The following is a 14645-nucleotide window of genomic DNA, read 5'->3' as shown; positions in this document are numbered from 1 at the left end:
GGCTCTGCCTCATTACTTTACTAATGACCAGTCTACCTATAGGTAACGATTTCATTTGCTACTTCACTCTGGCTGTTCATCTGCCCTACAGTCATTTAATTAATTGAAGTTATTTGAAATGCAAAATGAAAACAAGACTCATTCATACATTCATTCAACAGTATAGGTGGAAGCTGACCACAGGACACTCGTTTGAACTTTGAAGCACTATATGACAGGCCTGGCCTTGGGTGAAGTGCTTTTCAAGGCCTTATTGGTCGATCCTATAATGGAGAGTGGGACTATTATTATCACCAAGTTAGACTTTAAAATATGAGCTCTGGGGCCAAATTATCTAGGTCTCACTTTGTGATCTAAGTCAAACTATGACTTTGCTGCTCCTCCGTTTTCCCACCTGTAACACAGAGAGCGCTGACAGCCACATGAACCCCATAGGGATCTGGTGAAACTTAGTTCACCGAGAGTGCGCAATCAACGCTAGAAGCAGCTGTCAATCATTGCCAAGCACCGTCAACTCCGACCCTTTCCTCAAACTCTCCCCACAGCTATTAGAACTATGAAGATCTGGCCACGGAGTTGCTGGTTCTAAAGAAGGCCCCCACCTCACAATAAAACAAAGAGAATGGAACCCAAATCTAAAGTCAGCAAAGGCATTGGAGACTGGATGCTAGCTAGCTTTCTCTCCCTTCCGGGTGTAGTCATTTCTATTGGCAGCCGCTTGAGGAACCTAATGGAGACCGGAGACATCACAGTGCCTTAGAAGTCCCTCTCTCTCTCTGTGATTTTGACCATGGCAACTGCAGTTCCAGGTCTCAGCCCCCCCGTCCTGCTTTCCCCTCTAACTTCTCTTTGTGATCCAAAATCTCAACTTGCAATTTGGTAAAACTTCACAAAGCCAAACCCTGGGCTGTGTTCGGGGTTTCCCAGGAGGACAGAGAGGTACTTATTCACAGCCAAAGGAGGTGCACCTGTTCGGGAGGAGGGGGCGTGTCTGTCCTGGCCTGATAGCTGGATTAAGCCGCTACCTGCTCAAAGTTGTTGGTTTTGTTGGTGGTGGTGGTGATTTTTTTTTTTAACTTGTTATTTAGATAACCAGCAATCTTAAGGGGAAAACGGCAAAAGCCCAGATGGGCAGGTCAAAAGGAGCAAGATTTGAACTACAGGAAGGGGCAACATTCATCATCTTTTGGTATTGCTGAGTTTGTGGACTTGGCAACAGTGAGAGGCTAGACATCAGGGAGACCCCTAGAGTTCCAGAGGACCCTCACCTTGACTTCCTTCCCCCAACCCCGGGTTTCTAGAGATTGGAAGCCAACAGGGTCCCCAGGTCGCCTGCGCTTTCTCAGCAGTGCGAGCCGCCTGGCGGGGTGGGGCAGCGCGGGGCACCGCCTCCCTCCATACCTTCTCTCCCCGTGGAGCACGTAGGAGCTGCGGAAGAAGCCGAGAAGCTCGTTCTCTATCAGGGCATTGTAGATAATCTTTAGGTTGTAATTCCTCTGCGCGTCCAGGGTTCTATTCAGCACCACCACCAAGACCTGGGTTTGTGGGTAGAGGAAAAAGCCTGCTACTGGGACAGCCCCGAACGCCCGGTCCTCCGCCACTTGCACCTTCTCCACCGCCACCCGGGAGGCGTGCAGCACCACGTAGCGGGTGGCGTTCCGGCACGCGATCTCCACGTTGACCTCCCCGGAGAAGGTGAAGTTCTCCATGAAGGCGGTGAGCATCAAATTGTAGTGCAGCGGCTTGAGGTGGCCGGATAGGCGCAGCTGCGTCCAAGGCTGCCACTGCTCGGGCTCTTCCTCCGACGGCGGTAGGGTAGACGGGGTCCCCGGGGTGTCCACCTCGCCGGTCTCGCGCTGCGAGGATTCCCCACCAGCGTGGTGGTTGCGCCGGGCGGATCCTGGGTGGCTGGTGTTGCCCCCGCCGCCGCCGCCGCCGCCGCGCTCGGGGAAGCCCCCGGGGCCACCGTCGGAGCCCGGCACCGCCGCGCTGGCTCCACACTCGTCGAAGCGCAGGCTGAGCAGTACCGCCAGCATGGTGACCGCCAGGAGTGCCACGATGGACACGGCGAAGGCCAGCACGAGCCGCTTGTGTACCGCGATGTGGCGCTCGGTGGTGCGGGGTCGCACTCCCACCGAGTCAGCCCACGGGTCCGAGAGCCCCCTGCCGCTTGCCCGGAGCGCGGCGGCGGCATCGTCTTCTCCCATGGTGGCTGCAAAGGGTGAGCTGCTCTTCTCGGCCCCCTCCTCCTCCTTCTTCTTCCTCTTCTTTTTCTTCTTCTTCTTTTTCTTCTCCTCCTCTTGCTCCCCCCTCTCGCCGTCCAGGGCCATCACACCGCCTCCTCCTCTTCCCCCGCCCCCTCCGACACCCCCAGCGGGCGGGCCACCCGGGCCACCGCCAGCGCAGTCATCGGAGAGCGCACGCGGGCGGAGGGCGCAACGCCGGCTGGGACCCTAGGGAGGCCAGCCCGGGTTCTCCGGAGACAGGCTCTGGTGGCCGGCGACGGCCGCGACGACCCCCGGCTGCCCCGCCTCTCTCCGGACACCAGCGGCGGAACGCGGGGCAATCAGCTCTGGGACGCGCCCAACTTGGGGAGCTTGTCGCTCGCAGGGTGCGCGCTACTCGTCGGGCTGGCACGGGGTGCCCGGGCACACGCTGCCCCCGCCCCTGTGCGCCTGCGGCTCGCGTGTCCTCCCGGGCGCCGCACTCTCCCAGGCTGGTTGCGGCGACTCTCGCACCGGTCCTCGCCCGGGAGGATGGAGAGCGACCGAGCTGGCAGGCAAGTTAGGGCTTCGCCCAGCTCCCCGCACTCCGCCAGCGTTTGGTCTTCTGGGTGGGATGAGCTCGCAAAGACAGTTGCGGCGGCGGCAGCCCGGAAGGCGCCGGAGCCTTCCACCCCGCAGCGGGAGAGGAGAGGATGGACCAGGGAACCGAGGAAAGGACTGGAGTGAGCCAGCCGGAGGAAGTCCCACGGCCGCGGAGCATCCGTCCTGGAGAAGCCTTCCTCCACCTTGGCCACTTTAAGCGGTGGTGGCGGTAAAAGGCGTGAGGTTGCAGACTGGACAGCGAGCCTCCCGCGTCCCGATGTTGTTCCTCTGCCCTCCGGAGAAGACAAGTGAAGAAGTGTCCCGCCGGGGCATCCACTTCAGGTAGATGAAGGTCTGAGCCGTGTCCCCGGGGGGAGAAACGAAGTGCGTGTGTGCCAGCGCGTGTGCATGTGTACGCGCGTGTGTGCGGGTATGTGTGTGTACACGGGCTCCGGGTCTAGATTGCCAAAGCTACTCCAGCTGCATTCAAGGACTAAAACTCCCTGAGAAAGGAGAGAGAGAGAGCGAGAGAGAGAGAGAGACAGCGAGCGAGAAGGCTGGGAAGGCGGGAGGGAGGGGAGAGGTTGAGCGGCAGAGGCAGGCGCTGGGAGATTAGAGAGCTTTTCTCCGCTCTGTCACACCAGACACCCACAGCCACAGAGGGGGTTGCTGAGCTGCCTGCAAGAGTACATTGTAAATCTTCCGCGCAACAAGCCCGGCAGTCACCCCTCTTCCGACTCCTTAGCCCCACTGCGGTTCCCCAGAGGGACCTCTGGAGCCTTGGGCTATTAGCATCAAGAGCAAAGGAAGAGCCTGCTGGGGAGAAGCGGCAGTGTCAGATCACACATCAAGCTCGCCAGAGGATTTGGAGGATTGTATGTAAATTGAAATAAATTCTCCAAAGCCTGGCTGCATATATTATAATGGTGTAGTGTGGCCAGGTGTGCACTACAGAAATAATGACTAGCAATGAAGCGGCAGAGTCCTACGTAAGCGGAGACCAAAGGAAAGATACAGATTCCCCATGGAATACATTTTATTTTTAGATTGGGGGAAAAGGATGAAATGCCTACAGTACAACATTCAAAAGCCGAGTGTAAGGAAAGCTGGAGGCGGAGGCCCCATGACTGTGGGTTTTACTAGAGCAGTGAATAAATGCATCCCATGATTGGTCAGTTTGTCACTTTCAGCTTAGCCGCAATTATTTTTTTGTAACTCCGCTGTGCTATCATGAAAATCGTTTAAACTTCATGACAACAGTTACGAACCCCAGTGTTTATTGACAGAAAGAAGCGTCCAAGCACAGTGCGTAGCCTGCTGATTGGCTTTGGACTCTGAGTTTGTTGGAGTTCTGGATTATAGTGGAGAGTAGTCAGCTCTCCAAACTTCAAAATGTGTCTAAAAAAGTTGTAGCCAGAACAATGCTCAGAAGACAGGCACCTGGAAGGTGACAGTCAAACAGTTAGTCGTCTCTGATGTTTAACAAAGTATGTAGCTCGGTCAAAAGAAGATGAAGAAATTCCTCTTGACGTGTGTCTTTTGTCTCCTTAAACCCAGACTTTCCTTAAGGAGTCCTGCCTGTCATTATTTTCCTCATAAAAAGAAAATGTTATTGGCTTTGGGATACTGAAAAAAAAATTTTAAATATTATTTCAAAACCTGGTCAGTAAGAAAAGCCCAATTATACAACATGAACTTTAATCAGGGAGCCACAGAGAGCACAGCCTTGCTTGAGGAAGCCCTTTTCCCTTTATCCCTAGATGGAGTACTTGCTCAATACCATGTATTCTAAATGTCCACTGGCATCATCATAAATGATGATGAAAATAGGTGCCAGGGTGGGTATTTTTAAGCATGTTGTATGTGGGCCGTCAGTAACAAACCAAGGGAAATGCCACATTCTGTTCCAGTTACTTTTTTCTGCTCTGTTTTTAAGCATCTTTGTTCTTGCTTTTTCATATGTATCTGGTTATGTGCATTTTAGGAGTTGAGGGCTTAGGGGTTAGGTTGTTTACCCAGAATGAGGAAACATAGTTTAGCAAGCCAAAAGAGCATCTGACCCTCAAAGAGGTCAGTCACCATACTCCTCTGTACTTTAGGAATCTACTCTAGTTATTCAGGATGACTGGCCTAGGGGACACAGATTACCAGCAGCTTCTAGAATGACCTGGGAGTCTAAGAACCATTACCTAATGAAGAGTCTACCATCTAACGGGTCTAGGAGGCCTTTCTCTCCCTCTAATATGTTACTCACGAAGACTCCAAGAAGGCTTTTACTGTGCATGTAACTCATCAAAGTCTCTGTACTTGTGAAAATTACTGCAAGTTAACTCTCAAACCCTGCAATTTAAAAAAAAAAAAAAAATCCGCTTGCCAATTAGAAAAGTTTCTCCTGACTGATTAAATTAGCAAATGGATTGTTTCTGAGACACAAGTGAAGCAAATTCAAGTTTATTAACATAAAGTGGGCACAACTTATTAGCTCATTGATTACCCTTTATAATGTCGTTTTACTCAATAAACTCAGTATCAAAGATCCAGTAAGCAAATATTTCTTCCTCTTTTGTTAATGTAACGGTCATTTCTTTTTCTTTTGTAATTTCTGAAAGTATACAGAATCTGAGAAATTAGCATTGGCAGGATACATTTTTGTAATATTTCTCTAGAAGATGTTCATTCTACTTCAATCCAGAAAACAATGAGGAGGCGGCAAAGTTTCAGGTTGTGTACCTAAGAGGAATAGTGAAGGAGTCAACCACTAATACTTGTTTTAAAATTTGTCTTTAGTGTTTAAGCCTCTTGATTAGAGAAAGGCTTGCCTCTCACATGCTATAACCGTGCAGTGCTTTGCATAAGGGAGACGCCTTCCCAAGCTTCTCACCCTCAGCAGGAACCATTTATTTACTATAAGAAGTTCATGATTATTTTCTTTAGCTAATGAATGTCATTTTTTAAAAATTGTTGTCCATATTTGACCCAGGGACTTGCAAAAGTGAATATAATCTGAATGTTCAAAATTCATGAAGGCAACCGAAAGTTGATTTTTAATGAAATCTGCACTTTGGTCCTATGGATAATCAAAATGAACTGTCTTCCATGGAGTGCTGGCGTCAGGGTCTCTACTCTTGGACTGTTTAAACATGAACTGCTTTGATTTTCCTTTCACACTGATTGGTATGTACAAGCACAAACTTTAGTGCCTTTGTATACTCGGCTCCTGAAAGTGTGATTAGCATTTTCATGTCCCAACACCGCTTGACTCAGAAGAAACATCTAAGTCCCGACTCACCGCTCCCCACCTTGTGTTATCCTGGCCCACTGATTTAATCAACTCCATTTCTTGATGTGAGAATAATCCTAGAGAGTAGGAGGAGGTAGCTTTGGAGGTCTTGTGGCTCTTACACTGTCAAGAGGTTTTGAATCTTCTCCATGAAAGACAAACAAAATTTGAGCCGGGGAGACAAGCTCAGTCAATAAAGTGCCTTCTTTGCAAGCATGAAGACCAGAGATGGATCCCCAGGACTATGTTAGCTGGGCATGGTAGCTCCTAGTTGCAATTACAGTGCTCAGGAAGCAGAGAGGAGGGAGTCCAGGGCCTCTCCGGCCTTTCAACCTAGTCTACTTGGCAAGTTTTGGGGCAATGAGAGACATTGTCTCCTGGAACAAAAATTAAAAAAAAAGAGCATACCAAAAGGTGAAATGTGTCTGAAGAACAACACCTGAGATTAACCTCTGGTCTCCACACACATGCACACACATTCACATGCATGTGCATGCCTACACACACACACACACACACACACACACACACACACACACACGTGCAGGAAAACAACATAAAATTCCATTTAAAGCCTTAGGGAGTAAAATGACTTTATAAAAACACTGTAGTGGCTAAAACGTAGGAGACAGTACACAAACCAACCTGCTGTGCTATTCAGACAGTCAAAAAGACTGGTGGGCTTAGGACAGAACTAGGTTACTGAAGACCTCACACAGCTGAAGACCCTTCTGACCATGGAAGTCAGAAATCCCTGTTTACCAGCCGAAGTGGTGCCTCCATGTGGCAAAAGAAAAACAGCATTTTTGAAATCCAAAATAGTGGTCATTTGATGAAAAATTTAAATTGTGCAAATCCATACTGTGTCAAAGTTATTAATAATCTTACATTGTACAATTCAAATTTTTCGTAACGTTTGACCTGAGTCTTTTCTAAAGAGTTTCATACAGAAAAGTCGCTTATCTACTTATCTAGTAAAACCTTTCTCAAGATCTTGAAGATCAAGGATAAGATTTTTCAAAAACATAGTGATATTTCATGAAGTATACAGTTTGCCAACTAAAATTAAAACCTTAATTCATCTGTCACTTGTGTGACTTTTGTTACTTAAAGTGATTAACCTGATGGAAATGGTATCTGAATATGCCTATGTCTTTTTAAGCCACCTCAAACTGCATAAGTTTTTTTTTTTTTTAAACAAATGCCTAAAGTACCAATATATTAGCACACATTATGAATCCTAGGGAAGTCTTACAGTTATGCTGAAGGGAAAACAGAATAAGTCTGAGCACAAAATGAGCCTCTCTAGATGGCAAATATAAGAAAAAGTATGACTATAATCTATGATAAAATTCCCAGTGCCAGCATTCAGGGTTATATGCAGACGAGAGAGTATGAAGAATTCAAGAAAGTTCTATTTTTCTTTGGGGGTTTCTATTGCTAGGTTTAAACTCTTCAGTGTTCACTCTGGGCTCTTTGGTTTATGATCTCTATAAGAAAGCTCCATAAAAAGCAAAGCATGTATCATGGAAATGTTTATAGTGTATTCATGAGAGCTGCAAAGATAATATATACCAAAGTCTACAAACAGAATAGAAATTGGTTAACTTTCTAGAGATTTTTTCCATTGAACTACTCCATTTGTCCAGTAGCTGAAGAAATAGAATAGCAAATTTGCAAATAGAGTAGCCACTCAGAATACAAGTTTCCCAAATGCTTGCTTTTAGGTACATATGGGAGGGAAAGTAATAATAATAATAATAATAATAATAATAATAATAATAATAATAAAGCTAGCAATTGCTTTGTGCCACGTTACTTGTTTAAGTGTTTTGTCCTAGCTCATGTAACCATGAAAACAGCTACCACGTAGACAATGTTGTTGCTTCTCCCATCTGGAAAAATGAGGAAACTGAGGCCCAGACCAACCAAGCATCTGAGGACAGAATCATTTAATTAGTAAATGGAGGAGTTGGAATTCAAAACCAAGCAGTGTCCCTCCATTACCTGAACATTTAACGTTGTGGCATACTGTTTCGCGTAAGGTAAGCCAAATGCAAACTATCCAGTTGTGTAACTGATATTTGTTACATAAATAATGAGGTCAGTGTTGAGCCCAATAGTAGAGACCTCAGAAGGGGACCAGTCAATCTTGGTCTCTAGCTCTTTGGGAGCAGACAGATTCAGCTTCTGACTTATGTTGTTGGAGTATTTGCTAAATGAAATAGATAAATTATAATACAATGTGACCCTGAGCCAAGTAGTCATTTTGTGAAGCAATGAGAGGAAGGGGGGGTTGGTAAAGGACAGTATTATTCATCCTGGATTGAGAACAAAGTGGTGGGAGAGTTGACTGGAATTTGTTTTCACACAAAATAAGCAGTTTATATCTTTGAAATCTTGACACTTGAGTGCATCAAATGTATATCCTTAACCTGGATTTATAGTCCAGCTCAAAATGTGGCTTAAAGGGTGTCTGACCTCTTTAAACCACGAATAGTATCAGCTTAAAAGACACACTTCCATAGGTAAGAATGTAAAGTCACATAAAGATATAAAATATCCTCATTTATTTCTTCTGCCTGCATCTCCTATGACACACATGTAGCACTTTAAATGATTTATTCCCTCTTCTTTAATTTAATAAAACATCCAATCTATCTGTTTAAATCCTTCCCTGATCACAGACTGACCCTCCCAGGGCATTTAAGTGTTTATCAGTATAGCTCTTTAAACAAGGTGAATGCCTTGTTCTTATAATTTGAGTAGCAAATGATCACTATAAAGGGGCTGATAAAGAGAAGCTAGACTATGATCTAGGTTTTCCCCATATGTAAATATCACTGGCATTTGAGTCAGAAGCTGTGTTTGAATTCTTGAAGCTGACTTTTAACCACAGTGATTTCCTACATTAAATAACATAAGCTATAGTACATAGGTTTGATGAATCAATATTCTTGTCAAAAGTACAGTCGTGTGTGTATACATATATAATAGTGATGAAAATTAATCTTGCTTAATTTTCAAACCTCAGTGAACTTCTTTGAAATTCAGGGAAAAAGATGTATCACGACATATACGATGTTAGCCTGTGCATCTTTTTATCATGAAGTAAAGAACAGCATCCTCTCCTGGCCCATCATTTTCCCTTATATTCAAAGAAACAAGCTAGAAGACACCAGTCTTGCCCATCCCAGAGTCCTATAATTACACAGATTTTCCATTCTGTAACTTTAGGATTACATATGAAGACTATGTCAGCATAATGCCACTCTTTTCTTTCTCTGTACAGGCTGTTGTGAGAACACCTTATTTCACTCCCCCACACAGGTCCAGGGATGCTCTTGTCCTGCTCTGAAGTTAAAGGGGGGGTGTATCTGCACCTTCAGATCCTAGGTCCAGGAGCTACTCTTGAAATCCAAACAACTGCCCTTTGACTGGAATGCCTTTGTTCTTGATCATTTAAAAGATATTATTTAGGGCAAAGGGGGAGGCTTTTCAAATAAAGGTGCTTGCCATGAAAGCATGGTAATCGGAATGTGATCCCTGGGACTCTCATAGAGGGGGAAAGAGAAACTAACTCCATCCAGCTGTCCTCTGACATCTACGGACATGCCAGGCATACCTGCCCATCATATACATCATGTACACACACATAATACATACATAAATAAAAACACCATTCATATGTTATAATTGTATAGATATTAAAGGCCCAAATGTAGCATTCTATTAGAAATTCTCTAAGGTTAAACATGTTGAGTTTTTAAAACCTTTATACCAAGAACACTAAGTGCTAGGCACTATACAAGAGAGAGAGAGAGAGAGAGAGAGAGAGAGAGAGAGAGAGAGAGAGAGAGAGAGTAGTTGTGGAATCTATGCCCAAGTGAAAAACAGAATAAAAATTTTCCACAGAATAACTATATACAAAACATCAATCAAATTAGTCTTTTGAACAGTGGTTCTCAACCTTCCTAACATTGTGAACCTCTAATACAGTTCCACATGTTGCAGTGACCCCAACCATAAATTTATTTTCATTGCTAATTCATAACTGCAATTTTGCTAGTGTTATGAATCATAAGGTATATATTTTTGGAGACAGAGATTTGCCAAAGGAGCCACCATCCACAGCTTAGGAACTGCTGCTTTTGAAAATGACCAGCTCTGATCTTAGAACATTCAGCCCTTATGGGATGTCTCCATCTAATCCCTCTTCTCAGAGCTCAGGGAACTCCTCAGGAGAGGAGACAAAAAGATTGTAAGAGTCAGAGGGGATGGAGGACACCAAGAAAACAAGGCTCTCTGAATCAACCTGGTCAAACTCATATGAACCCACAGAGACTCAGGCAGCATGCACAGGGCCTGCATGGGTCTATACCAGGTCCTCTGCATGTAGATGACCACTTCCAGTTTAGTGTCTTTATGGGATTCCTGGGTGTGTGATGCAGATCTCTAATTTTTGTGCCTTTTCCCTTCTGAGAGTTTGTTTTGTCCAATTCTGATGTATCCATTTTTATATCTTAATATACTTTATATCCATAATATACCTTATTATATTTTATTATTAGAAAGAATGAATGAAAGAAAGAGAGAGAGAGGAAAGAAAGAGTGAGAGAAAAAGGAAGGAAGGAAGAAAAGAGAGAAAAGGAAAGAAAAGAAAGAAAGAAAAAGGAAGGAAGGAAGGAAGGAAGGAAGGAAGGAAGAAAGAAAGAAAGAAAGAAAGAAAGAAAGAAAGAAAGAAAGAAAGAAAGAAAGAAAGAAAGAAAGAAAGAAAGAAAGAAAGAAAGAAAAAGAAAATGGCTAACTCTGGAACTGAATGAAACTTTCTGCTCCCCGACAGCCTGTGAAAGACAACCACCTGAAGACAGACATTTGGAGTTACTGCCATGTTAAAATGTGGATAACCGTCGTTTCATCAAACAGGATTAATTCTCTTAAGAGACTAGAATGGATTTAATGAGTCGCTTGCCTGGGATCTTCATTTTTGTCACTTTTTTTCTTTACTGCCACCTTGTGGGTTAGACAGTAACATAATATTTACTATTGAGGTGTGAGTTTGGGCTTTGGCTTTCTCTCTCTCTCTCTCTCTCTCTTTCTCTGTGTGTGTGTGTGTGTGTGTGTGTGTGTGTGTGCGCGCGCGCGCGCGCGCACTGTTTTAAAGCTGGTATTAAAAAATAACATAGTAAATGATGTGAAACAATTTCTCTCTCTCTTTTTTTTTCTAAAAGAAACAATCACTTCACCAAAAGATATTTGCCATAATTCTGCAATTGTCCATTCAGGGCACCAGAACAATTTCTCAGAGATGGAAAATATTGGAGTCTACACAAAAATCGATGTTCATTTACAGGATAATCATCAAACTTATCTAGGATAGCATAAGTGGCAAGCTCTAACTTGTGATTTTTTTTTCCTGTAAGAAAAAAAAAATGTTTTTCTTAACTCGGTATCATCATTTCTACAACGGTGTCCTGTGGGAATTGATTCTAGGTGATTTGAAATGCTGCTTAATCCTGTATTTTAAAACCTCCCGTATCTGACTCTGGCAATATGCACTTACTTCTGGCATCAGATTGGATGAATTTACATTGAGTTACCTTGCTCAATTTCTTTTAAAATTATGCTGCAGCTATAAAGGGAATAAGGTAAAAGAGGCAGTATAGTGTGTCGCAATGTCTTTTTTTAATTGAGAAACACGGGGAATGTGTTATGTTCCCTAACATCCCTTATGTATTAGAGATGCTAGAATAATCTTTTATCTAGTCAGACAAACAGGAATGGGTCTACCTGAACACGCTGCTTTTATTGCTAACAGTGTGTGTGTGTGTGTGTGTGTGTGTGTGTGTGTGTGTGTGTGTGTGTGGTGTGTCTGTGTGCATGTGCATGCAGTGTGGTAGAGAAACACATTTTAAAAGTCTATTTATCTAGTCACCTTGACACCTTGAATAGGGAAATGTTTGTATTTAAACTTCTACCTTATTTGAAGAGTTAAAAGTTGTAATGGGTTATTCAAGAAGTAATTTTTCCCTTGATATGACAATAAGGCCTCCAATTGACCTATAACCTAAATGTCATAAAATATATGTTATCTATGCTGGAGACACATAAGCAACAACCTCAAAAAAATTATATATTTGTATAGACTTACTGCAATCTAATTATAGAATGAGGGTAGTCAGATTCTACCAAAAATATTGCCAGACCCCCAGAATTTAACTCTGCTTATTTTCAACATGGAGGACTTTCAAGGTTTGTCTTTGTAAGTGATATATTGTTACTTCCAACTCAGGAAAGGTAATTGTTAATCTTGAAGTCTTTTGATATTTGAATCTCTCCCTTCCATTCTGATGCAGACTTTGTTTCCCACGGATTTGGTTCAGAAACAACCCAAAAGATGCCTTGGAATGGCAGTAGTTAATCTGTCATCCTCCATTCAATCTTTGAATGACTATCACTGAGCAGGTGTTTTTTACTTGGGGTTTCATCTAAACAAATACACCAGCAGAGGGATGCTCTCTACCCTGAGGACCATACAAATAACGTTGCCCATTTTTCTTTCATGCTTCAATTTCAGCCTTAATAATAAAAGTATGTCTTCCTTCAGTATAAGCTGAATGAACTTCTGTATAGTTGCCTTTAGAACATCCTGTGGTCCTGTGCACAGTTGTTGGAGGAACAGCAGCCACAGTGAATACAAATAAGAAATACCTCCATACACTGCCTAACTCCAATAATAAATTCATCCTCTTCATACTGTCATTACATTCTTATTATATATGAGGCCTTTAAAATAAATTCCAAGAGGAATTTACTTTACTTACTCCATTGCAGATTCCAAATTAAGCAGATCCAAATTAATTGGGTTATGTTAGATACCAACAGCCATTTCCTCTAATGTCAAAAGGCTCATAAGATGGCCTTCCAGTACTTCTTAAAATGAGACTGCAGCAAATATTTTTCTTGACATTTCTTGAGGATTTCATTTTCTGTTTCGAAGGATCATTTATTCCTTTAATCTTCCAATGTAGGGAAGTAATGAATATCGATTCATATGTAGAAGTACTAACATTCAACTAGGTAAACTTAGATGGCTATTCATGTTCTATTTCATCTTCTAGACAGAAAATCAAACCTATTTGAAGCAAATGATGTGTTTTAAGTCAGTGTATGTCCCCAGAATGCTGACAACCACTTTTTATGGTCATTGTGTAGTTTTGGGGGATGTATGCCGTCTTACTTATCTGTATCTATCTATGAAGAGGTAGACACAAGTAGATGAGAGTGGGAGACATGTGGGCTTCCTATGTTTAAAACAAATGCTTTAGCAGTCTCTGTCTACTCCAGACTGTAATAAAATGCACAAGTAGTTCTTTCTGCTACTCCTTCGTTTTCAGTCCTTGCCAGGATGGTCAAATTACACCGCTGATATGATAATCATCCAAATAGATAACTCTCATTTTGCAATTATAGGATCATTTCTTATTTTGGTGAGATTTACCTATAGTAGCTCCCTGTTTAATGTTCAATGTTCTGTAGCAATCCTCTTTTAAATGTTCAGTGCAGGAGCTATGCCTTCCAGGATGTACAAATAATCAAGTCTTAGCAATATTATAAAACATAATCCACATTATGAATTGAGGAGAATGAGCCCTCAGATCTGATTGCCTAAGGCTCAAATGTTAATGCCGCCGAGACACCTTGTATGTATTAGCTAGTTGAATGAAATTACATTAAAATGGGAGAATGAATTGTGGTCTGGACCTCAGTCACACTCCATCAGTCTCTGCCTGGTTTGCCTGCCTATAAGGGAGCTTCAGCATTTCTGATTCTTACCTCCTGTCTGTTTCCACACTTTCAAAGAGAACCAGGCCTGGGTGCCCAGTGGTGAACTGACTTCATTAAATTTTTCCAGAAATATAGTCAGTCTCCTTCATTTCTTCTTCAGGAGTACAATTTAAAGAGACAAACAATACCAGGCCTAAGAAGAATGAAAAGTTTTAAAAATAATAATTCCAACAATAGCACCCTGAAAAGGCACATTGATGTTTTCAAGACACAAGTAATCAGCTCTAAGAAAGAAAATGGCTCTGTATTAGTCACATGATTCTCATTAATAGTCTAGAGTCCTCACAGGGAATTACTTGTGAAGGCAACATATAGATCATCAGGAGGGTTTATTGTTTTTGTAGCACCCATTAGTCAAGAACTGTATAGAACCAAAAGTATGTCAACAGCTACGATGGTTCATGAAATAGGATCCTCACTAATTATTAGCTCACCAATAAGAAATAAGGTATCTAAATATAAAGAGAAAGCAGCTGTCTCCCCAAAGTCAGCATACTACAGAATGTAAATATTACAGGTTTCATGGATCTCTTGCCCTTTAAAAATAAATATCAGAATTTTTTTACTTTTTTATATTTTTATTGTTTATTTTTTGGGGGTACTCATTTCATTTTTTATTCTTTTATTTCATTTTACATACCAACCACAGTTCCCCCTCCCTCCCTTCCTCCTCCCCCCCACCTCCCCTCCACCTTACCCCATCCTACCCC

At 43.0% G+C, this 14645-nt stretch overlaps 1 protein-coding gene and 1 long non-coding RNA gene across 3 annotated transcripts in view; one reads left to right on the top strand and one right to left on the bottom strand.

Annotated features, from left to right (window-relative positions):
• The window catches only part of Trhde (thyrotropin releasing hormone degrading enzyme), a 402871-nt gene extending 399313 nt beyond the window's left edge, over positions 1-3558 (bottom strand). For both annotated transcript variants that reach the window (XM_028877977.2, XM_028877978.2), the window contains exon 1: positions 1402-3558. In XM_028877977.2, the coding sequence (XP_028733810.1) occupies positions 1402-2330 (929 nt within the window). In that variant the 5' untranslated portion in view covers positions 2331-3558. The remainder of the gene's footprint in view (positions 1-1401) is intronic.
• Positions 3066-14645, top strand: part of LOC114699049 — a 46054-nt gene continuing 34474 nt past the window's right edge. The window contains exon 1 of the long non-coding RNA XR_003735450.1: positions 3066-3149. This is a non-coding gene — a long non-coding RNA (uncharacterized LOC114699049). The remainder of the gene's footprint in view (positions 3150-14645) is intronic.

The sequence above is a fragment of the Peromyscus leucopus genome, chromosome 18 (assembly GCF_004664715.2).
Source record: "Peromyscus leucopus breed LL Stock chromosome 18, UCI_PerLeu_2.1, whole genome shotgun sequence".
NCBI classification, from domain to species: domain Eukaryota; kingdom Metazoa; phylum Chordata; class Mammalia; order Rodentia; family Cricetidae; genus Peromyscus; species Peromyscus leucopus.
This window is presented reverse-complemented; position numbering and strand designations above follow the sequence as displayed.